This window comes from Semicossyphus pulcher, unplaced genomic scaffold (assembly GCF_022749685.1).
Source record: "Semicossyphus pulcher isolate SPU_LCO1_2020_fin unplaced genomic scaffold, fSemPul1.0.p SCAF_19, whole genome shotgun sequence".
Lineage (NCBI taxonomy): Eukaryota > Metazoa > Chordata > Actinopteri > Labriformes > Labridae > Semicossyphus > Semicossyphus pulcher.
This window is the reverse complement of record NW_027211692.1, coordinates 8,758,262-8,783,089: the sequence shown is the minus strand read 5'-3', so window position 1 is coordinate 8,783,089 and position 24,828 is coordinate 8,758,262. Positions and strand designations below refer to the sequence as shown.

The 24,828-nt window shown below is 42.7% G+C and overlaps 1 protein-coding gene across 1 annotated transcript in view; it reads right to left on the bottom strand.

The window, feature by feature from the left end:
- Positions 1-5,933: 5,933 nt before the first annotated feature.
- Positions 5,934-24,828, bottom strand: part of traf4a (tnf receptor-associated factor 4a) — a 39,747-nt gene continuing 20,852 nt past the window's right edge. Inside the window, exons 2-7 of the mRNA XM_069669098.1 lie at positions 16,150-16,201; positions 11,856-11,960; positions 11,469-11,630; positions 10,557-10,718; positions 9,876-10,031; positions 5,934-9,330 (exon numbers count right to left, since the gene is read on the bottom strand). Of these exons, the coding sequence (XP_069525199.1) occupies positions 8,698-9,330; positions 9,876-10,031; positions 10,557-10,718; positions 11,469-11,630; positions 11,856-11,960; positions 16,150-16,201 (1,270 nt within the window). The 3' untranslated portion in view covers positions 5,934-8,697. The remainder of the gene's footprint in view (positions 9,331-9,875; positions 10,032-10,556; positions 10,719-11,468; positions 11,631-11,855; positions 11,961-16,149; positions 16,202-24,828) is intronic.

The window sequence follows — 24,828 nt, the reverse complement described above, 5'->3', positions numbered from 1 at the left end:
GACTGCAGGCTATTTTTATCTCGGCATCTCGGCTACAAACATTTGTGATTCACTTTAATGTCACGGTGCTGAACATTTTCTGCAGTAACATCGGTGTGTTTGTGCATGCAGTCGGCAAAGATCTCTATTTTCACAGATCACATGTTTAAATTTCTACTTATAGAGCTGTGCACTAACACATCTGAAGAAGCTCAGCTGAAAACACACTCCTCCCTCACAGTATACAAACAGCAGTTGACAGGACTCTCACACCTCTCGGGTGTTCTGATCAGAGCAGTCCGAGAATCCTCACAGAGGTGTCAGATACAGTGCGTCTCTTATAATATATCGATGAGCTGAGTTCAGACCGAAATGCTTTTGCAGGCCTCTTAAGTCCAAGTGTGATAATTCTTTCTTCAGTTGTTTCTAATTAGACAAGAGAGAAGAACAGAACATTAGCCCTGGGTGTTTCCATCTGAGGTGCGGTCCCAAGAATAGAGGTCAAGCGGAAAATATGAAACATGCAATTATAACACAACAACATAACTGCACACTCAGATCTGCAATACTTTTTTTTTGTTACTTAACACACAGCATTATATAATCGTCACGCACATAATAAGTTTACATTGTTGAACTTGATAGCAAAAAGTGGATTTTTAGCTCTCTTGTCTTGCTCTGTTTTTGGTCTCCACCATCTCCTTGGGGAAAATATCAAACTTTTCACCAACTTTTTCTATTGTTGGTTGTTCTGCAGGTGGTGAACAATAGATTGCTTTTTCACTGGAAACAATAGCTTACTGCAGCAAAAAATGATCTCTGAGAGCAGTGAGAGGGACCACAACGTAATGTAAAGAGACCAAAACAATGAGCTGAAAGAGGCTAAAATTTTTCACATGTTCTGTTGCTTTGTCATCAGTGACCCATTTTCTGTCAAGGTTTCAGTTTAAACAAAAAGGTGAGGACCCAGAAGCAGACTTCGATAAAGGATTTGATTAAACAAAAAGGCAAAAAGGCACAAACAAAACAGAGCAAAAAAAACTTACGAACAAAACCAGGAACAGGTAATCCAAAGGACACGAGGGGTCAGGGGAAGCACAAAGAAAATCCAGGGAAGAAAACACAAGGAACCAAGTGCAGGTCAGGGACATAGATTAAACTCCAGAGGAAGGACGACAATGAACAGGCAATGAGACAGGGGAGCACAAAGACTAAATAAACTTAGGAGGTGAGGCTAATCAGACACAGGTGAGACAATCAAGGGGCAGGTGAAAACAATCAGGGCAGGGCACATAATCAAACAGGCGGGAAAACACACAAAGGCAGGAAGTAAAACAAGACAAAACATACATAGGGCAAGAACTACAAAATAAAACAGGAAACACTAAAAACCAAACTCAGGACTGTGACAGCAGAACTCAAGGAGATAATCTCTAGACAATGAAACAGAAATGAATTACATAACTAAACAAGACTAAATCAAGACAAGAACACAATATATTAAATACAAAATTAAACAATAAGAACTCATAACATTTTCACATTCAAGTGAAATCATTTGCTGCTTCTCAGTCATTTCAAATATATACAAAAAGTTTTGTCACCATATATTAAGAAAAAAGTACTAATGCTAATGGAGCCTGGGCCCATGGATAAAAGCTCTTGCATTTGCAAGAGCCAGTGTTGCCAACTGTTTTCCAATGAAAGTAGCTAGCACTAGCTCCAAAAGATGCTAGAAGTCACCAGATGACGTCATTCACTAATTTGCATATTGTTGGGGGGCAACTTGGAGCTGTGGGCAGAGGAGCCATGAACTGCGATTACTCTGTGCAGCATACATGGGAATGAATCACAATTTAATATATTTCACTGGTCTGAAAAAGTCACAAAATTTATTACTAGTTGCTTTTTATTTTCCTAAGTCACAGAGGGGTCTGAAAAGTCGCAGAATCTAGCGAGAAAGTAGCTGAGTTTGAAACACCGTTGAGAGCAGACTTTTACCGGTGATATTCTCAGTAAAGTCTCAAATACTTCATGAAGTTTTTTTCATCATTTACCAAGTGCTTTTTTCAGTCTCTGCTAGCATTGCAGGTAAACAGCCACTACGGCTAGGGTCCAGACACACCTGCAATTACTGCTAATGGCCAGAGGTGTCGCCAAAGAGAACGAAACAGAAAAGACAGATTTTGTTACTTTAAAAACATTAATTATCGTCACTTTAAATTCTAATATACCTTAACTTCTTCTGAAATCACAAAGCAAGTTAATATCAAATAATAATATCTTCATAATTTTGGTGTAATCTTGTAAACTCTGTTGACAGAGGAGCAGTTCAGCGTGTCTCAATAAACACATTCATACTGCATATTTTACCTATTAATTGATTTAAACTTTAAATGCTGTATTAATTCTGCACCTGTAGTCCTGTGTAGTAGTATCAACCGTATCAAGCAGAATATGCGGCACATTTATCAGATATTTCTTTGATGTGTTTGGGTGAGCTTGTGGCCTGTGAACGCCTCCAGATTCTCCTCTCCCGGAGCGAGTGTGTTATTCCAGTAATCCAGGCCAGCCATTGATCGGAGCCCGGCAGCATGCTGCTGCTGCTGGCAGGTATCCACAGAGGGTCTGGCTGACCTTTGGCCCCTGGGTCACTGCTTCTGGTCTTACTCGACTGGCTCTAAAAAGAGATGAAACTATCAATCACTCGCCTGGTGGATGCACATCAGAGAGAATGAATAAATCAATACGCAGGAGAGGCTGTTTTTTATTCACAGATAATAAATCATCCAGCTGCATTTGTGCAATTCTGTGTAATATCTGTAGTTTAAAAATGTTTTTAATAAATCTAACATTAAAATAACATCTGCAGCAGTCAAGTATCAAACAGGCCTCATTAAATTAGATGACTCATGTGCGGTTTGCGTCTCATCACGTATTCTTTTAATGATTTACGTACGAGATGTGTGTTTATACACTCTCAGCTCAAACGATGTGCAATAATTTTACACCTTTCCAGTTGTGGCGGCTCACGCAGATAAGTGGACTGATATCAATGACTCACAGCTGATGCCTGTGAGGTTTGCAGGGAGGGGCGGGGTGGAGCTGGCTGTGAGTAATAGAAGATTAGATTTTGGATAATCCAGGACAGAACGTGCCAGAAGGTCAGATTACTTGATTCTCAACACCTTTCAGGCAGACTCAATCTTTGCAGAGAATCTGCTGAACATTTCAACCCACATTTATATCTCACATCATGGCCACGAGAAAATCCACCCTGATTACACTTTCATTTCACTTAGAGGTTTAAATTACACTACATTGAAAAATAATATCTGTATTACATAGTAGCCCCCACCTAATCACGTGCAGGAAATCTATTTGATGATTCAAAGGCACAACAATTGCATTGCCAAATAATATTATGTGAAAAAATATGCTTTGTCTGTTTTAACGCGACTTCCGGTATTGACCACGCCCACTTTCGGTCTTCTAGACGATCACGAATATAATAAGAGAGATAATTGGCAAGTTCTCTGTCTACCTCTACGAGTTCTTTTTATACATATTTGGTATCAATAGTCTACATATATTGGGACAAACATGCTTTAAATGCAAGGGACTAAGACAAGTTTTGGGAATGACTACTTCTTAGGCTCTTAGGCTTAATAGTAGCCTACAGGGTTAATAACAGGTCTGAGTGCGTTAAAGACCAGCTTCAGTCATGTTTTAAGACACATAAAATGCTCTGCTTGAAATAATAAATTGTGTCTGATATGTTTTTTCCACAAAATACGTTTAATCCTCCCAAAGCATCTCCTCCTTCTCCCTCATTACAAATTCCTGAATCTGCATAGTCCCCGCCACAAAAACAAACCACGTCTCCGCCATCGTTTAGTGGTAACTTGTTGAAACTTAGCTAGCTTGAAATGTAGTAATTAGTAGCAGTAACGTTAACATTAGTAGTGAGTAGTGAGTTTGCAAAAATCACGATGGCGGTTACAGCTAGCTCGCGCATCACCAAGGGTTGCCATAGGTTACACATAATGATATGTGTAGCGTCACCCCGTCCATTAACGGGATTGGCTCCTTAGGTTTGTGACGTCTCACACCTGCCAATCTGAAAACGTGTTGTTCTGCCTGTCCTTGGTACACTGCAGTTTAAAAGCAGACAGGCCCAGCCATGGAGAAGACTGCTCATGTTGTCCCTGATATGTCTTGTAGCACATGAAGAACACCACATGGAGATGTTTACAAGGATAAAAACGGAATTGAAATTGAGTATTGTTGACATTTACAACATTTATAAAACAACAATAAGAACTGTTTGAATTTAATTCTATGATCATCCTAATCAAACATTTGTAAGCCTCTTACTTACTGCTCTCAATATATGTATGTACACTGTAATATGTCATGCTGTGTTTTGTATGTTTACTACAGAATTTCTCCAAGAATTATTTACAGTTCACCCTAATAAAACCAAGAGTCTTAAAGGGTTTGACCCACATCTCTCAGTCCTCCTCAGTAGATAAAGACCTTCAGTTTTTTTGTTTCAAAGGTCAGTGCTCAACCAGTGCTCAACCAGTGAGCTTCTTGTCGGATGATTTAGCCCAACTCAGGAGTGAACCTTTGCTGTGCAGCTCAGATGTTTCACCAACTCACTCCCACACCATCGTACCAGCTTCTTCGCTATGAGGCCGAAACAGTTTGACTCCAGTACGAGGGACGACAGCAGGGCACCGCTTCATAAACCACAGCTCCTCTTTGATCTGTTGTTTTTTATGGGCGAGGAAAGCCTCATGGGTTGGGCCTTTCTCTGCCTTCACCACCACCACCACTACCACATCTCCTCCTCCTCCTTCAACACTAATGGCATCTGTCTGTCAGCATACTGCATACTTTGACCGAAGGTTTGGTGAGCAACACTGATGTGTGAATGAGAACGTGCCTGAACCTGCAAATGATTTACAGAGCGAGTGAGGGTCACCTGAAGGAAAGCAAAGCCAAAGGGCAGCGCTGTACACCGAGCTGCACGTGACTGCACTCTGCGTGGGAAACATGGAGCTAGCTAACATGTAATTAGCTGTTTCTATTTTCATTCTGCATCGCCCTGAAGCAGCACAGGACTGCTGGTTTGTGCACCCCATGCCAGGAAAGTTTGAGGCTCCCGCTCAGGCTTTGAGTCTCTTTAACTTTCTGTACTGGTCTGAGGAGAGACAGAGGGGAGAAACCTGACTAGAGGACCCCTCCCTGAAATTAATGAATGATCCCTCTCACCATGGGAAAATTAAAAACAAACAGCAATCTTGAATGATAAATAAGCTCACTCAAGACGCTGTTTTTCCTCAAGGATATTGGAAATATCCTCAAAAAGGGAGACATTGTGCAGAAGCAAAAACATGCTGTATTCTTAAAACAGATGTTGTTTTCACTTGTGGGAGAAAAGAGAGTAGTGAAGACTTTAGCCAGCTCTTGTACAGCGAGTGGAGAGCAGGACTGTCCTCCTGAGGGACCTCTCAGTGACTTTGCCGTTAAGAGCTCATTTTCCTCTTCCCTAAATCCTGCCGCACTGAACGACATCCAAACTGCAAGCTAATGCAAACTCCTGGCACCGCTTCAAAGCAGGGCTGGTGTCTGCCTCACTTCCTCTGCCCCCTTTCCTCTGCTCCTCCGCTTCCCTCCTCTTCGAGCAGCGTTGGAGCAAAGACTTGCAAAACAGACGGGACAGAAACTGCTTTCACCTCTAACCCAGATCAGCGAGTAGGCGATGAAATGGAAATAAAAGTGTTTGGCTGCAGCGGAGGGTCCAGAATAGAGCAGTGACTCTTATGGTTTCCTTTTAGTAATCACTAAATCTTAACTACACTTTTGACAGTAAAGCTGGATGATAAAGTAGGACTGTTGTACATTTTTTTCTGGGCAGTAAACACACCATTAGAAAACAACTATAATATATGGTATTTTATTTCAATTAAGAAATTGACAAGCACTCATCAATCAACATATTAAAACATTTCTGCCATCTGTGCAAAGTGACACGACGGCTCCTTAAAATAAATACTTTTAAGAGGAAATAATACAGACAGAATATGTGAGGCTCAAACCACAAGTACAAACAAATTATCCAAATGTCCAAGAGACGAAAGGGTCTGAAAATTCCCAAAGTCAACCCCGACTCTCCAACGAAAAGTGTTTGTATAAAACAGCTAAGTATTTTTAAAAATACAGAATCTTACAAAAAGGTTTTTTATCTTCTCACTTCTTTAAATCACTGTAAAATATCAGCTGGTATTATGACAAGAAATCAGGATTTTTTTCCATGTATAATAATAAAAAGACAGAATGTGCTTCTGCATTTTTACATTAGTATTCACATACATCATGAGCGTAGTGTATCACCAAAGTCTGTATCTGATGTATCACGCAGGGCTGCATCCCTCCTAACGGTCCTCGTCGCCAAGTTGCAGATAGTCGCCCACATATTCGCAGAGATCGTGCCGTTAACCATCTTCCCAAACAGTAAACCATCCACGCCCAGGCTATGTAAAACAATACACTTCACAGCCAAGTGTTCATTGTCTTTATAGGTTATATAACCAACAGCGTTCACATTTTCTGTATATAAAAACATAAAACTTAAAAAAAGTATTCTTTTGTCAACTTTCAAAGAGGTCCAAAAAAAAAAAAAGAGACAACATAGCCATCAACGGGAGAGGATTTCAAGAATACAGGTTACAGTACAAAAATGTGGTCCAGGTGGTAGCACATGAAGCATGCATGTGTTTATGTTGCCCTGCTCACCCCTAAAACCCTCATGCGAAGACATACTGTATAAAAAGGCCACATGGCTTTTCCTTCACTATTAAATGCGCGTGTTCTCCGACAACTGGCCTCTTTGTCTGCTCTGAAGACCGACGAAAGGTGCTTTTTAATTTCATTTCCTATTGGTGGACTCAACAATAGACACAAAGTCTCATAGGGTCACTATCAAGTGTGGGTTTGGTAAATCTGCACGCTCCTGAAGCTTCTCAGGACTGGGTCAAACTACTGACAACCACAAAGTCACAGACCTGGGATGGGAGCAGAAGAGACAGAGCTGTGACTCCCATGTAGCTGGGTTAAAAAACATGACTACTTAAAAAAATTGATAGTTGCAATAGTTTTAGTTTTTGGAAAATGATTCGCTCTCATATGTCTGCTCAAAATAAAGCTAAAGCCAGCAACCCTTGAGCCCAATTAGCTTAGTGTAATGAGCAGAAGGAAACAAGTAGCTTGTTCAAAGGTAACAGAATCTCCCTTCAAGGACCTCTAAAGCTCACTAATTAACCTCTTTAATTATTGCATATTTTAATCCATACAAAACCTGTTTCAAGTCTTTTTGGTTAACTAACATCTATCAGTTAGCTTAGCCTAGCAAAACAGTGGTAGTTAGATTTTGTTACCAACTAGATCGCTAGCAAGACTAGCTAGCTGTTTTAACTCTAACTTCTGGCTAATTTAACCACATACTGGCTGCAGCTTCAAGTTTACTGTACAGACATGAGTGTAATGTAACTATCTATGTGTTTCCCAAAGATTTAAATAATTATTTTAAATATGAGGCTAGCCAGTAGCCACTTAGCTAACCCATAGCTAGCATAAAAACTGAAAAAAGCAGAGACAGCTACCTTTGCTTTATCCTGAAGTTAAAATAATGACTTATAAGGACCTGTACAGCTAGCCAATTAACAAATGGCATCTTATTTGTTTAACCCGGTGGGGCTAAAAATGTTAATTTGCCATTTTAGGGAGGGCTATTCCTTGGGAGCAATTGCTATGCTTCCAGTGAGGCTCTAGGAAGCTACAGCTACATGTATAAGTTGGTAAGTTTTGAGCTTGAGAGGTGACACTTGGTGTTTTCTTAGCACCCAGCAAAGGCTATCTCTTTCCCCCTGTTCTAGTGGTTGTGCTAAGTAAAGCTAACAGTGTGCTGGCAGTAGCTTCATAGTGAACGGACAGACATGAGAGTGGTATTGATCTTCTCATTCATCTCAGCCAAAATGTCAAAACTTTCCCTTTAAGAAACAAAAATTGATGGAAGCTGCAAGTTTCTCACTCGAAAACATCGATTGGTGTTTGTGTGTACTCTCTCACCGAGGGCTCTGTGTTTGAGGAGGGATCAGCGGGAGTATACTGTATGAGCATGTAAACAAAAGGCAGTTGGGCTTGAGCTTGAGTCTGCTGAGGTCCCTCTTCTTCAGATCACCCCAACGGGACGTCTCTAACCAGCTCTTACTTTCTCTCCAGTCTAAGTGCAGAGGCTTAGTGATGCCCTTCACCCCTAGTTTTATATCTTTTCCATAATCTTCAACATCTGTACTGCAGAAATAACAACAAAAATATAACTTAAGATAAACTCTCTAGGCACTGTTTGATTTCCAAGGCTTTTTGTTGTAGACTGTGATAAAAGGTCAGCAAACAGATAAAAAAATGTAAAAAAAGAAAGACCAGAGAGTGATGGCTCTGCAGACCAAACACTTTCTCCTCTGTGATATATCAAGGTCCTCCGAGTCAGCTCACACAGCCAAACAGACTCGCTTCAAGCTCTGTGGTGGAGAGGCTGCAAGGGCAGAAAGTATCTAAAGGGTAAGTGTGTAGAACTTTTCAAGGTCAAGTGTCAGTTCCAGTCTTTAACCTTTCTTTCCTCTTCAAAAAAAAGAAAAAAAAGGTCGGATCTTAAGCCATGATCTTCTGGGGGATCTCTATAGAAGCCTTGATGAAGATGCAGTTGTCTCGGATGTAGTTCCTCTTCTTGATCTCCTCGTGAGAGATGAACTTGGGGTAGCCGAAGCCCAGGGTGCTCTCGTCCAGCGAGTTGCGGGTGCTGCTAGGCTTCTGGAAGTTCTTCCAGTTGGGGTCGGGGTTGAAGGTCTCCGTGATGTGCTGGGGTTTGGAAAGCGAGGGGTCGCTCTGGTCCATAATGGAGAAAGTCACCTTGTAGGAGAAGGGCCACTCCAGCAGGCTGTCGTACTCGCCGGGCAGCACGCGGATGTAGACGGAGAGGTGGGAGCCCTCGCCGCTGCCGTTGCCGTTCAGGAACGCCGACACCTGCAGCTTGTAGCCGTAGCGGTGGGTGTAGAAGGGCGGGCTGAAGAACTCGTGGTTGCTTCGGAGTTTGGCCTCCTGGAGTTTGCGGGAGTAGTCGTTGAGCTTCCAGATGAGGACGCCGTCGTGACTGACGGAGAGCTCCTCCATCTCCCTCCGCAGCTCCAGGATCTCCTGCCGCTGACGCCCCACCAGGTTACACATCATAGTCAGGTGAGACTTAGTGGTGTCTTCAAGGTGACGACCAATAGCCAGTTTGGGGCACTGCCAGAGAGATAAGAACAGTGAGTAAATACATGAGACATTACACAAACAAAATTAATCTGTATCTGAGTAGTTCTGTGTTCAGGGCAACTGAACAGTGCGTCCACAGAACATCTATTTCTGAGCCTCACAATGGACATGCTCAGGATGTGGATTATTATATTTAATGATCACTGTTTCTGCTGCTCATCATGCTGTAAATGTTAAACATCAAGCTTTCTGGATGCCGACATAACGCGGAGGATGATGCACATCCGCTTGTCTTCTTTGAGCGTGTCCACATTTCCTTTTATTGACGTCAGCTTCAAAAATAGACAGAAATGCGTGGACCGAGTATAGAAGTGTTGCTCTCATTAAAATAGGCCCTACAGGCACAGTACTGTATGTTCAAACACGTCATCATACTTTGGACAGAGGGGGCGAGGATATAAAGGAAATATAACGGAAAAAAAGGCAAAAGCAAACACACTTTTTGGTTTAAAGGAACAGCTCCTGCAGAGGCTGAAATAATATCTCAAAGGCTAAGTGATGCAGGTCAGACTCACCCTATGTTTGCAGCCGGCGTCTTTGAACGGGCAGAGAACGAGCGCGCTGCCGCAGTTGTCCTTCACATGGTTAGCCAGGTCCTCTCGGGCGATGTTGGGTGTGCCGCACTGGTTTGGGCACTGGACAGGAAACCGAGGGCAGTGGTACTGGTGGTTCTGTGGAGGATTCGGGGACAGTGTTTAATATGCGTGAACTGCTGACAGACGGCACGCACACTGCACAGAGAGGCGTTTTAAATTAGTGTTTGCAGTGCAAGGAAAACTGTCCTTGATGTGGTATTAAAAATGAGGGTGTAAAATGGACCAGAAACAGCTAGTCCAACATACAACATCAGTGTGATAAAACACTCAATAACTGACTAGAGCCTAGTCTATAGATTGATGGACAGATAATATCATGTACGATTGAAGTACTTTAGTAACGATTCCTTCTACTTCTTAAATAACAATTTAAGAAATGTGTCCAAGGTGCTTCCACATTAAAGCCCGGACAGCATCATGCAGCTGCCACAGGACAGAGACCGCATGAAGGCAGCATCCTGCAGCTCCCGCCTCTCTGAGTCACATGCAGGTACAGCGATAGTGACAGGTGTCACATCTTGAATGTAAATATGTCCGGACACTTCACACCAAATTTCAGAGTGAGACTGAGAGACTGAGAGACTGTGATGGTAAACCGACCTGGATTGTGTCAAAGACAAACTCCTTGCCGCAGTATTTGCAGGGCTGTGTGCGTTTGGGACACTCGGCCAGGCTGTGCTGGGACAGCAGGCGACGCATCATCCTCGCCCCACATTTGTTCTCACAGTAAACGCTCTCCTGAGGACACACGCCCTGGTGGTTCTGGGAAAGAAAGGAGGAAAACATGATTACAATTTAGTGTTAACACGTTCAGCAAATACTGCAGATACAGGAGATGCAGTTACTGTTTATGTGCTGCATTTTTCACAGCTCAATGCTGCTTTTTAATGAACAAAATACATACTGCTTTCTGATCAGATAAAATTAAGCTAGATTTACGTTAAAGGCCAAACTGAGGACACACTTTCAGAAGTCTAATTTCCTCCTTTGGAATAGAGTAAAAAGTTGCTTATTACTTTAGTATTGATTTTTAAAGTTAACATAAAAAGCTGAAACAAATAGCCTATTAATCAAATAAGAGAGATTGATAGATTATCATGTCATTTGTCAGTGTTATTGGAAGGTTTTGAATGCTATTAGAGAGCCAGAAGGAGGATGAATGCTCCTGTAGCCGTGCAGAGGGGGACCATGTGGGCCAGAGTAAACAGAGGAGGGGTGTGCGGTAGAAAGGTGTTAGTGAGGAGACTCTGAGGTACTTCATCCGCTCACTGAGGAAAACACTTTCAGTATAAAAGACCCAGTCAAAGCCTCTCTCCTTCTGCCAACACACGTGTTATTTCAAAACACACTGATGCATGTGCACGAGTCCCTCCTGCTGCTTTTCTCAAAGACATCTTTCTTATAGGCATGGAAATCATGTGGCGTCACTCAGAGTTGTTTACGTTAAACTCCCGCTGTGTTTCAACAGGAGAAAAAAAAGGAATAAAAACAGGTGTCCGGCTTTGTGTTTACCTCGTAGGCTTCACCGGTGAACTCGCTGCCACAAAACTCGCACTTGACCTTGCGCTTGGGGCAGTCGTGCTGCAGGTGGTCGGGCAAGTCGCGGCGCGTCAGCTTGACGGAGCAGCGATTGGGGCAGGGTATGACATTGAAGGCGCAGGTGGAGAAGTGGCCCTGAGGGAGACACAACAACTTTAGATTCACACACACACACACACACACCCACATGTTGGGCGATCAGCCAGGAAGCTGTCAGGAAACAACAGGCTGAGAGGGGAGGGAGGGCGGCAACAGGTTCGAGGAGGAGAAACGACGAGGCGTACGAGGACAGTTTGAACAGGCAGAGGGGATAAAACAAAAGATGGAGGGTAAGTGAGAGAGGATGTCGAAGTGTCTCACCTGCAGCTGCTTCATCTGGCCGGTCCAGCGGCAGCCCTCCTCACTGTGGATGCAGCGGATTGGCAGCGCCAGGATCTGCTGCTCCAGCTCGGGGTCCGGGTAGATCTGAGGAAGAAAAATAAGACGGGAACACAAAGAGTTAGACGAGGAGAAAAGGTCGAGCTGGAAATCTGTTAAATACCAGTTTAGTAAAGTGGAAAGCATTGGTCTGAATGATGATGTCCAAAGCAAACCATGTCTATGTTTGATTAAGATTACTATATTTCTATATTTACCAATAAAGCCACTAAAGTTCTCCTGTTCTAGAGCCATGATGGCAGCGCTAACATGTACCAGAATGCACGGCGCGCCAACAGCTTCAGCCTTGGAACATCTTGCTGCTTTATTTGGCCGAATACTCTGGCTCAGTAACAGATGAATATCCAAATCAGCCAAATCAGCCAAAACACTGTAAACTGCATCCTCGTCCAGCACATCCACTGCACTCGTATTTTGGGATGCCATTTCTTGTTTAAGTTGTACTTTCATAGCTAGTTTGCAATAGAAGTGAAGGTGGAGACTAGAAATGCAAGCTGAAGTAGTTTCTTGTTGTTTCAGGGCACCAACTACAATAACTGACAGTGCATGTGGCCGGAAGATCAACAAGTCTGCAGCCAAATGCATCCAAGAGACTCAGAAAACATCAGTAATGGCTGCAGGAGTTTTTTCAAACTGTATACCCAACTATATAGATATACCCCTTTCCCACCAAAATTAGCGCATTGACGTGGGGTTTTAAGACGCGGGAAGACGCACTAATAAATCTCTTTTCCCATTGCTAGTGGAGTATACTCCTTTTGGTCCCTTTTCTACCGTGTCACCGTCTGACGTCACAAACGCGCTGGAAACAGGGGCGAGCAACAAACTTCCCCTCGGATCAGAAGAAGCTCTCTCGCCTCGCTGTCTTGCCAGTGTTGCTGCATCTTGCATGAAACAAAGAAAACATTTGCTGTTGTATGTTGTTCTTCTGTATTTACACGACAGCGGCCAGAACTTCAATGCACGTCATAGCCGGAAAAGGGGGCGGCGATTAGCGTGTCGACCCGGGTTTTGTGTTCCCATCATTGCCCATCGGAGCTGAGGCGTTAATTACCCGAGTCTACTGCAGAGTCATTTGACTCGGGTCTAAATGCCGATTGTAACCTTTCCCACTGAGCAAAAACGCTGTGTGTTAGCGGCTTTTTTGACCAGTGGGAAAGGGGCTATAGAGATAAGGTTAAAAATCTGCAAACTGTTAAATACACAGGGTTGAGATTGGTGTTAATTTGTGTCTCAGTCTCAATATGTTGTTTCCAAATCATATCATATAAAGAATTTTGCAACAGGACGAATCCTTCATCCCTCCGATCACGGGTGCTGAGATTGAGATTGTGTCAGACAGCTGCAGCAGTGGGTCGACCCTGCCACTGCGGTCATAATGACTTGGTTTATGGCTTTATGAGACCTTTGAGAGAGCGACAGAGAGCAGAGGAGAAGATTTATTTTTCCTCGGTCACTGAGCGATGTGGATGAGTCAGTTTTCGTCCCAAACACCCCAAATCCTCCCCTACAGTCTGCTGTCCTGAGGATTTACTGCTCTGCTCTGCATCTCCACTCCCCCCCCCGTGCCGTCACACGAGCAGAGCACTGGTCAAACAAGAAAAGCCACTTCCACAAAATGTCACAACAGCCCTCTGAACAAATAACAGCTCAGTAGCAGCAGGACTGCGCTCACGTGCCTCTGCGCAGGAAACATGGGGGCAATTGCCTTCAAATTAAAAGTTAATTTTGAAACTAATCTACAATAAAACACGGCAGTGTGAGGGGAAAGCCTCTGCCAGACTAAGCAAGAGTATTAAAGATCTAAACCTGTTAAACTGGCTCTAAACACACACAGATATTACAATTTAAAACACATGCTTGAATTGTTTCACTCCACATGTACAAAGCAGATGTTTTTTTTTGCTGCCATTATCACATTCTTTCAGCAGAGCAAAGAGGGAAAATCCTCTAAAGCAAACTGAAACACTCTCTCATTGTTCCAGTCTTGGAATCTGCAGGGAGACGGCAATGATGACCTTTTAATAACTTAGTCCCAGGCAGATCAGGGGGGGGTTAAGCTCTTTGGAGCTCCAACTTGGGGGTTTATTCTGTCTGCTTTAGCCATTGTTAGTCCCACTACTATAACTACTACTACTACAATGCTTTAGGGACTGCAGTGCTCTCGTTCTGTTGTGTTTGTGCATGCTTTTTTTTTACGAAGGACAGTGTGCAGCGAGCATAACAAAAACCCTGAGAGTAGACCACCAGGACGGGGTAATTTGCAGGCGACTGGGAGCCTGAGAGGGTAAATAACAACGTCTGACAGGTGTGCCATGAGCACATCCTTCCCGAGATGAGTCCCTGCTATTACAGGCGCCTCCATCGCTCTCAACACAGCATGCAGAGCTGCACTGCTGCACACGCCGCTGATCCTGCTGCAGCTCCGGGTTAATGACTCGATGGCTAATTCAAGCTAGCGCTAACAAACGGCATGGGAGAATTACACAAAGCAGTATATTTTCAAAGCTGCTCAGAAAAAGGGATGATCATTCAACGTTCATTTGTTACTCTCTCAAGCACGGCTCAGAAATAAGCCTTTATTCTCATGCTGCTCTCTTTTTAGCTTTACAACGAGAGAATCACGTGGGAGAGAGAGAGAGACGTCCTCTGACTCTGAACACAGTTAGTCACCATCTCTCTCCCCGGGCAAATCTGATTAAAAAACAAAGGGGAAAAGAGCTCAGTTGAAATTTGGATACAGTTTTCTTCTTCAGTGCTGCCTGGGAGGGATTTATTTGGGAATAAAACTCAGCAGTTCAGATCCACTAAGCGGTCTGCTTTCCCGCTGTAATGAAATGAAAGGTAACCTCTTGACTCAGGATTACGTTTTCCAGAGTTTCACAAATACAAATGTTGTGTTTTAGAGTCAAAGTCACCAACAGGGCGTGAATTGTTTTTTCTTCTGAAATCTGGCAATTTGCATCTCACATCCAAACTATATGTAGATCTAAAGTGTGTGACTATGTTGATGTCGCTATCTGAGCTGCCTGCCTCCTCTCTCATTTGCATTTTCTGTTTGGACCGTTACACAGGTTTATTTACATTTTGCACCTGCAGGCTTTTCTGCAGTTTGTTCCATTTATTTATGATCTCCTCTTTAATTCTTCTTTTTTGTTTTTATTTTATTTGTATACTCCTGATTGTTTAATTGTTTTCTAACATAATTATAGTTGTAGCATTTTTATCCAGGTTCTTAGCATGGTTCTAGCGTTGGTAAAGTCCCTCACCACTCTGCTCTGGACTAAAATATCTCTACAACTTTTTTTAGACCTTGATTATCCCCAGAGGATGAATCCTAATGACTTTGGTGGGGAGTCTGTGAGTTTTCCTCTTGTGATACAAGATTAACATTTGAAGCTCTTGGTGAAATATCTCATCAACTAGTGCATGCTTTGCCATCATATATAAAGTCGAGCTGAAACGGCATTTCGAGAGTATCTAGCTTCCGTATCGTGACGTATTTCCGAGTGAAACAGGACGTGCAGGCGGGACATATCATTAGAGGGATTTGATTTGATCGTTGAGAAGTGGGTGTAGACAGACGTTCTCCACAGCGCAGTAGCTAGCTAACTGACCGAACGTTCTTGGTGCTCTGCGGCTAAATGTTGCAGATTGATTGGTTGAAATTGGTTGGTTCTAGCCTACGTAAGCACACGGGATATTTTTTTTTTACAGGAAGAAAAAATGATCGGATTTTGATATAAGAATACGAAGAAATTGATTTTCTGCATTTTTTTTGGCCTATATTGTGAAATAGATGCACAATATTACCCGGGAGGTGATCTAAAAGGATTAAAATTACATTTTTCATTTCACCTCGACTTTAATACACATACTCATGTCCCCTTCAAGATAAAATGTAGAGCAGGTAAACACTGATTTGTTTGTTGGCTTTATTTTAATGAACAAATATTCCAAAACTAATAGCGACAGCCAATAAGCAAAATGTTGGCATGCTAAAATGCTAAACTAAGAGGGTGGTCATGGGTAAAACAACACCTGCTTTGCATGTAAATGTCAGAAAGTTAGCATATAGCTAAGCTTAAGCTAAGTGCTAGCATGGCTGTAGACTCACTGTTTCTGTTGTTTGTTTGTTATATGCCAATCTAAATAGAGTTATCTTTATTAACACTTGTTGAGGAGAAGAAATGAATGACAGTGTGTGCTTTCATACCTTGGCATAGTCCAACGGCAGCTGATCCTCTGGACACTTGAAGACGCCCTCACTGCAACAAAGAAACAAAAAACTTGTTATTATTGGATTCATTCTGAATAAAAGACGACTGCAGACAAAAAACAGTTCATGAGTATCTGAACAAGGACAATCAGCCATTTTTATATCACATTCAGCACTCAGTGAGATTACTAACTCTGACCCTGGCTGTGAACAACCAGAGCTAACGGGCATTTCTTCTTTGACAGTGTGAGAGCAGCGCTGCATCGCCCTTGGTTTTACTCTGTCTCTTCAAACTTTATTAATATGAGATCTGAGACGTTCTCTGACTCATCACCCTGTATGATGTCAATATACAAACACTTCATAATAAAGTCAGATCTTTGAAACTCTGGCTTTATGACTTATCTTCTCCCTCTCAGAGGATCCGTCCACACAGGCTTTTATCACGACGGAGGGCAGAAGTACAAGCTGGAGTTGATCGGTTTATTTATTACATAAAGGGACAAATGAAGAGCCTCATCCCAGCCACTTTCACCGTTCCTCTCAAAACTTAGAGTGTACATTTTTTGCCTTTGTTTCCAGTCTAGATAACAATGTGCTCGTTTCAACAGCCTTCTGAGTAAACCTCGCCGTCCTGCTTGAGGCTCTTCCTCAGGAAAAAGTTTTTGTTCTCGTCGTCCTACAGGAATTTATCCCAAAATAACAATTTAACTCAAATTTTACTGCCGTTTTTGTAGCGCCACAGAGGAGCCCCAACTTGCCTGTTTTAGGGCCAGATGAGCGATAACCAGGGCTCATTAATGCAGCCCTCTCACAACGTCCCTACCCTGATGTCATCATGAAATATTCACACTTCTAAATAATGGAGGCATCATTCACTAGGGCTGAGCTGCGAACCAAGCCTGTGGCTGCACAGTAAACCCGTCCACACAAAGCTTGCTTGAAAAAACAAAAAAGGCAATCAGTGGCTGATCTCTTGAGATGACTGTCTCAAGCCCCCCTGCTGCTTCTGGATCAGAGATGCCTACGTAGACTGTCTTCATCTCTAGGCATGCTACTTTAATCATTGTTAAGGTCATTTCTTCAAGCAAAAAATGCATTGATTTCAGCTTCTCTGATATGAGGATTTGCTGCTTGTGTGTGTGTTAGCACACCACTACTTTTGAGTTTTAAACTGTTGGAGAAATTTGGAGAAAACAAAACCTGCAGCAAACATTTTGTTCACCTTTAAACACTAAATAAAGAAAATGATGCATTTATAATGATAACAATCTTTAGCTGCAGCCCCTTCTTCCACTTCTTTTGTATTTCACGGAGATGCACAGTAATGTGTTTTGTTCAAAAGCCACGAGCCCTGAAGCTTGATTTGACCACCCGTGCAGAGTGGCCTCTCGTAACCCTGACCATACCTAAATTATGCTTAAACTAATTAAGAGACAACAGCGTGCAAACAGTAAGTGTTTGCCCCTGGGTGCTTTCATATGGTTGGCTGTAGAGTCACCTGACTGAGGCTCCCAGAGGCACCAGACATGTGACAGAGTGGGAGTGCATGTGCACTTCGCCCCGTCTACCCAGCTGCTATGAAGCCAGGGAGTGTGCTGAAGGAGGGGGAGGAGGAGCAGAGGTTAGGCCTGAGAGGGAGGAGTGATGAAAGGGGGGAGGAGGAGGAGGGAGGTTAATGCATGACGAGACAGCAGTAATTCTCTTCCATTAGGGTCACTGTGTCAGCAGGGAGCTGGAGACCAATTAACAAGCCACGACGGGCTGTAAAAGAGGGTCAATCGATTAGAGGCTCTGGGAGCCCAGTCAGCATCTCATGTGTAGTGTGAAGTCATTTACAGTACTCATCGCCATCACCGACCGTGGAGGGAGGAGTATAGAGAGCACTGCCTGTCCCACAACCAGGCAGCGAGAGGAGATAGGAAGCGACAGGCTCTCAGCTCCGGACAGGGGACAGCCAGAGGCCTCGTCCGGCTCAGCTCCCGTATCTGACGCACAGAGAGGCGGACAGGCGAAAAGAGCCTAGTCACAGACTGTCAGGATAATTCCACCCCTGGTAGCAGAGAAGCTCCCACAGCCGCACACTCATGTGCACGGTCCCACTGCTGAAAATACCGCTCAACTCTCCCTCGGTCGCTTGTGAGTCGGACTCACTGCCGCTTTGTGACAGCACATTAACAGTGTAAGCTGGGGTCGATGCTCCAGTTCAAGTCCACACAGTACACTCACTAGAAATTTCTCTCAATATTGAGGGCTCTTAAGTTATGACAAGAGAGCTGTGCTGTAATAACCGACTTGTACATGTGGGGCTGTAAGAAAATTATTGAATAATTTATTGCTGAGTTTTTAATAAATGATTAACTACATGCTAACAATCTCTTTGTGAGCAGATTAGTATGGTAGCATTGTGGCTCTTAATTAGCTAATGTTAGCATGCTGACTGAAACTACGGTTAACATGGTTAAAATTATACCTGCTAGCTTAACACCAGCGTGTTATTATTACCATCATGTTGGCAAATGTAAGCACGCTAACAACCTAAACTAGATGTTGAAGATAGTAAACATTATACCTGCTAGCTAAGCACCTGTATATTAGCATTGTCATCATGAGTCAGCAGAGTAGCTTTAAGCTAGCCGATGTTAGCAAGCTAACAACGAAGAGTGAAAAGGGTAAACACAATACCTGCTAGCTAAATGTTAGCAAGCTAGCACTGTCATTATGAGCAGGTGAGAATTTTGATTTAAGCATTTAGCTTATGTTAGCTTATATTTGGCTCAAGGATGAACATCAAATGACTTACGAGGTAGCTGAATGCCAGACAATTATGTTTACCAAAAACTGAATATAGGGGTCTTAGGCTCAAACATAACGATTGATTAGCTCTTGATTAGCCTAATCATAAAAAATCTTTTGGAAAATCAGTAGACATAAATTGTTAGCTTAAGCCCTGATGCCATCATTAAAGGATGAAGATAACTGTAGGGAAAACTCCTTCATGTAACATCTTATCAAGTGGGAACTGGCTGCAGCTTCACACAAATGTTTTTCTACCACAGATATCTAACAACAGTTCCCACCCTGGTCATAACAACATCCAGGGTTAGAGGCTGATAAACAAGCGCTTCAGTGTCGTGTTTGGATGTCACAGGGGAGCAGCTTAAGACCGGACAGCGTACCATATAATACAATCACCTCATTAAAATTTCATTGCCTCCTTCTGCCCGCTCATACTGAGAGAGGCTCCACAGCTGCTCTGCTGCAGAGATGATCATGTTTAAATCACCTCAAGTTCACTGTCAGACCGAGGTACACACATTATCATATTGTGTTAGCTTCGAGAAAACACATTCACCCCTCTCCAGGTGAAATTCACCCACTATTTGACCCCATCATAAACCCCTCTCCCCTCTAATGCCCCCTCTCGTCTCCCCGGGGCCTCAAATCTTCTTCGAATTAAACAGCCGTCCATTCACCCAGACCATACCACGAGGACAGCCGTCACAACATGCTCCACCACTCTGCACACGGCTCCTGACAGGCAGACGGTGAGAACTGCAAATCCCTCAGGTTTAATCTCACCGGTGCAGAGCGGAGGGGTGTTTTTCAAGCGACCAGCCCTGCAGGCCACACAGGGGACATGCTGGCGACAGGCCAGGACTACGAGAGTAACCTTGAAAACCTGCTCCTTATTAACTGACAGAGACTCCTAAACAAACCTCGCTGTGTTTGCCATTGTAGCGGGCAGGGCTGTTGAGACACACTAAACAAACTAAATCAAAAGCATGAGGCCTTTGGAGAGTCTGTGGCACATTAACACTCTAAACAGACCTCTGTCACACGAGGTATTTTCTCATTGACTCAGATAACATCATGAGCCACTAGCAGCTTTCATGTTCATCCTCACGCTAACCCTTTTTGTCGTTTCAAGTTATAACCAGGATTAACATTTATACACACAAACAAAAACTTAAATTCCACCAGTGGCCTCTGTGAAGGCTCTCAGTCTCACAGCTGAAACCAAACCCCGCGCAGGAAGTCAGAGAAAACCCGAATTTTGTTTTATCTCAGAGTGAGAGTTTCTATAATCCCTCCAAATCCATCTGGTTTTCAGTTTGTGTGTATAAGACTGTGTGCAGTCGTGACTTCTTCTCTCTGATCCTCCTATTGTGAACATTAATCAGTGTTATAGAGTCAGTTCCGAGTGTGTGACTCATTCTTCCATCAGTCTTTGATGTCCAACATTTTACAGCAGTTTTCTTTTGTCATGAGCTAAAACAATGAGTTTACTTATCGATAAGTTGATCCACAGAAAATCAATGTGCAACAATTTAATGATAGAAAACTGTTTATGTTTTTAATTCGGAAAAGATTGGAGAATTGGCTGCTTTAACTCGACTTACGTTACAGTAAATTGATGATTACTTTGGGTTTTTGGGCAGCTATGACAAACATTGGTGACATTGATGACATAATTTTCACACAGTGCATTAAATAATCAAGCAAAGCTAGCTGTTTCCCTCTGTTTCCAGTCTTCGTGCTAAGCTAAGCTAACAGGGGGCTGCCGAGGCTTCATATTTAAAGGTAGTGGTAATATTTTTCTCAACTAACTCCTGTGGTGGCTGCACACTACCCAGAACGCCAACCAACTCCAACCAACTGTCGGGTCAGTGTGCGCTGACACTTGGTGTTGGTTGTAGTTGTTTGAGTTCGACATGTATCGTCGGGTTTGGTGGAGTCATGGAAAGTCGGATCAATGCGCCTTTTCTTAACAAACCTAAACATTCTGAGAGTGCGTTCCCTTGACCACTAGCGTATACTTGCGTGCGGAACATCAGTACACACGACCTTCGTCCGTGTAAGATTAAGCATAACGTAAACAAGAAAGAGTAGGCAACAGAAGTCTGTCCTGTCAGCTAGTGTCTGGGCAGTGTGGAGCTGGCAGTTGGTTTCCGGAACATTCTAGAGACTGTTCTAGAGACGGCGTTGTCTGGGCAGTGTGCAGCCACCTAAAACAAATTAGTGAATTTCCCAAAAAGTCCAACAACTTTTTTCATGATAATCTTTTTATGTTTCGGTGCCTTAAGCTGCACAAGATTAAACTATCACGGTCCTGCCAAAAGGAGATGAAGTAGAAGTAGAAGGAGAAGTAGAGTAGCTTCGTTGCTTTAGCTAAATGATATGTGATTAAAAGATGTCAAACAGATTTATGAAATCAACTCGAATGCAATTTTTTAGAGATCTTTGAGACCAGTTTACCAGTATTGTATAAATAGTATGCGTCTAAAGAAAGAGGCATTTATCACAGAGGAAATCTGGGGCCTATGCTGTTTTCTACCAACATTAAATTATGTGTGACTTTGGGCAGTTATTTAACTTTAATTATGGAAACTTCACAAAGAGAAATCACAATGTTGTTCCAAAGATTTAATAGTTTATTTTATGTTTTCCCAGCTGTCTCTGGAGCTGTCTCACCACAACCCACAATTGGCTTTAATTTCTTCCAAATGAAATCTGGGGCGCTGCCTGTGTGGAGCGTCCGTCCCTCTTGTCCCTTTTCTGTTCCTCAAACTATTTGGAACAATGGAATAAAGCTGACTTAGTATGTGCACCGGTTTTTTCTGTGTAGCTTTTTTTACTTCTTCCTCAACCAATTTTCAATCCCTCCTGGAGTCCACTCGCTCTCACCACTTTGAGTAGATGCTGCAGAAAGTATCTGACCATCAGAAGCTCTTCCTTTGGTCCTCATGACGAGCTGGATAACCGCCCTAATGTGAGCAGTCGGCGGTGACTAAAGCAGCCCCTAAACGAGCTCAAGTGAAGGGGGCTGAGTCTGGGTGGCGTTTCCACCTGTGCAACCTGATACTTTCAGCACAGAGCTCCTTCGCCCACGGCTGGTTTGGCTTTGAGCCGAGTTCTCTGCAGCCCTCTTGTTTGTCTGAACAGGGAGGAGCAGCTCCAACTTTCACAGAGTGTGTGATGACACATCAGCCCACAGGTGGATCAGCCTCTCCTTCACAGGCTTTATGAGTGTGTGTGTGTGGGACGTCCACACAGAATGATGCTGTGACAGCTTCTTGTGTGGGATTTAATACCTACAAGATAAGCAGTCCATACCTTTGGTGTGCTGGAGATTATATTGTGCATAAGCGCTCTGTAACGTGTGCAGTGACATTATCTTCCGCCACTTCTAATAAGAAGGGTTATGTCTCTGAACAAGTCAACTTATAACACTGGGAGGCTACGAACTTATGAACTTACTCAGGATGCATACATTCAGAAGAGTTTGTCTGACAGAGTTTAGCCTGTTGGCATCTCTTATGCAATAAAATCCCAACAATCACTGCCTCCAGCATAATGCCTAGAATAGAGTAAGTTGGGTAATCAAAGACTACCGATATGTAGTGAGGGCATACAGGCTACAATGATGGACAGGAAATTATTCTGCCACTATTCTAAAATATTTCTAGATTTATTTATTGCATAAATAGCAACATCCAAATATTGCCTTGTTTCGGCTATGAAAAGTGCTGCTTGTTCTTGTATTTACATAGCATTAGGTTGAATAGTTTTGTGGTTTCGGGCCAAAATCATCAATGAAAACAAGTCATAAGTTGCACCTCGTAAAATTTGCCATTTCCCCCCCAAATCTCTTTATTGGTTTTACACAGAAATAAGTCATAACACAATTTACAGTAGTCTTGACAGTGTTCTGTGGTTATGAATTGCAACCCCGCCTCCAACTCGTTCCTATCCTCCTGAACTCCTCTCCTACCCACACCAGTTTGTTCCCATCCCACTTAAAATCTGTCATTTTCTGAATGAAAATTGGACTGAAAACAATTGAAGTGCTGCCTTTGTGATGAGTCATACAAAGGAAGATTTCACAGTCTTATAACATTTTACCAAACTCTACTCAATCGCGAAAACAACAGCTATTCCATCATTCACACCAACATCTTCACATATTTGTGCACATAACCTTCTTATCTAATCATTACCTTTACTTCTTTTGCTTTGTTGTCAATAATAAATAAATAAATAAAATATCAATGGAAAAAAGCTGATTCAATTTCCATGCCTTTCTCTGCCCACTAATGAATCTGATTTGTTGTCTCACACTAATTTTAGCAACTTTAGCAGTAAGCGAGTTAGAAACAGGATAACTTGCAGGATAACAGACTTTCCTTTTGTTTATCTAATTACTGTCCTTTCACGACCCAGCAAAGCCTTTCAGCCAGTTAGACTGGATAATTTAATCCTCGGGAAGAGCATCCTACTTCCTGTTTTATGGGACTGGGTCCAACCTGCTGCCCTGCTGTAGTTTTGTAGAATTTATGAATGGTTGTCTGTGTGCTTTATAATGTCAAATCTACTCTGTCCTTGCAGACTATTTTTTACAAAACACAGGATCATCCAAGGAGTTTTATTAGACATTGTAATGGCTTCCTGAAACACTGAATGAAACTATAGCTTTATTTTCTGTATGAATTCTGTTAAAAATCACAGAGATACATTTTAAATGACCTGTTTATTCTAGACTGGTGCAAACGGGGCATTATTCTCTTAAGTATATATTTTACTGTACGGTTTCAGATAGGATTTCAGGAACCAGTTTGTTGAGTTTAGAGGCCTTTTCAGAATATGACACCTGTAAAATCCCATCCGACGCCCTCAGCTCGTTACTAACAGCCCCTGGCAGCTGTTTCATATGAAGTAACAATGGCTGACAGTCTGCAGGTTATGGTCATCAGCGAGACAGAAATAAATCACATCTGACTCAGTGTCAGACAGCTATAAAAAGACAGGCGGAAAATTAAACCGTATCCGTGATTACCACATATTCATATAAATCAAGCACAGCTAAACTTTTAGGCAGAGTTTAAAATCTCTATTTTATGCTTCCTCTTCCACACGGATACTGTTTTTTTATTGTGTTGCGTTGCCAAAAGAGAGGAGAAATGATGCAAGTGGAAGAAAGGCACTACTACGAGATAGTGTGTGTGTGTGGGTGGGTGGTTGTCTGGCCTCTTTCCCTGGCTCCATCTCAAGCACCCCATGTAACACTCTCTGGGACCAAGATAGAAAAAACATTAAAGAGGCTGGTTTTACTATGAGCTTCACTCACACTACCAACAAAACGTGAACAAAAGAAAGCAGGTTCTTATGCTGCTGGGATTTTGTTTCCTCTCCTTTGTAATATTCCTGTGCAGAGATAATTTTTCCGACTGCACACCGCAGCTCCCGACCGTCAGGACACCTGAGGCCATGCTCATGCCATCATCGTTTATGTAATGATATTCATGTCTCCTCGCAGTTCACCTCACCGTGCTGACATTTGCGAGCACAAGCCATCTGCGAGCAGGTTCACACACAGCTATATAAAGCCTCCAAAGGTTAACAAATTCTCAGTTTGTTTAGCTTAAATGTCAGATTTGCAGTAGCATCGAAAGCAGATAAAGTATACAGAGTAACACAACTGTGTACTGTGTGTTGTTAAAGCAATCTGGTGGAGATAATTTAAATCTTTGACATTATTTTGGCTTAGTTTCAACTTTTCCATCCAGCGAGAGATTGTTGACAAGATAATGAAAAAATAATATGAACAGAACATTGCTCATTCGTATGATTATACCTGGGCAAAGTCTTAAATAATCTTTTGGCACAGGTTGAATA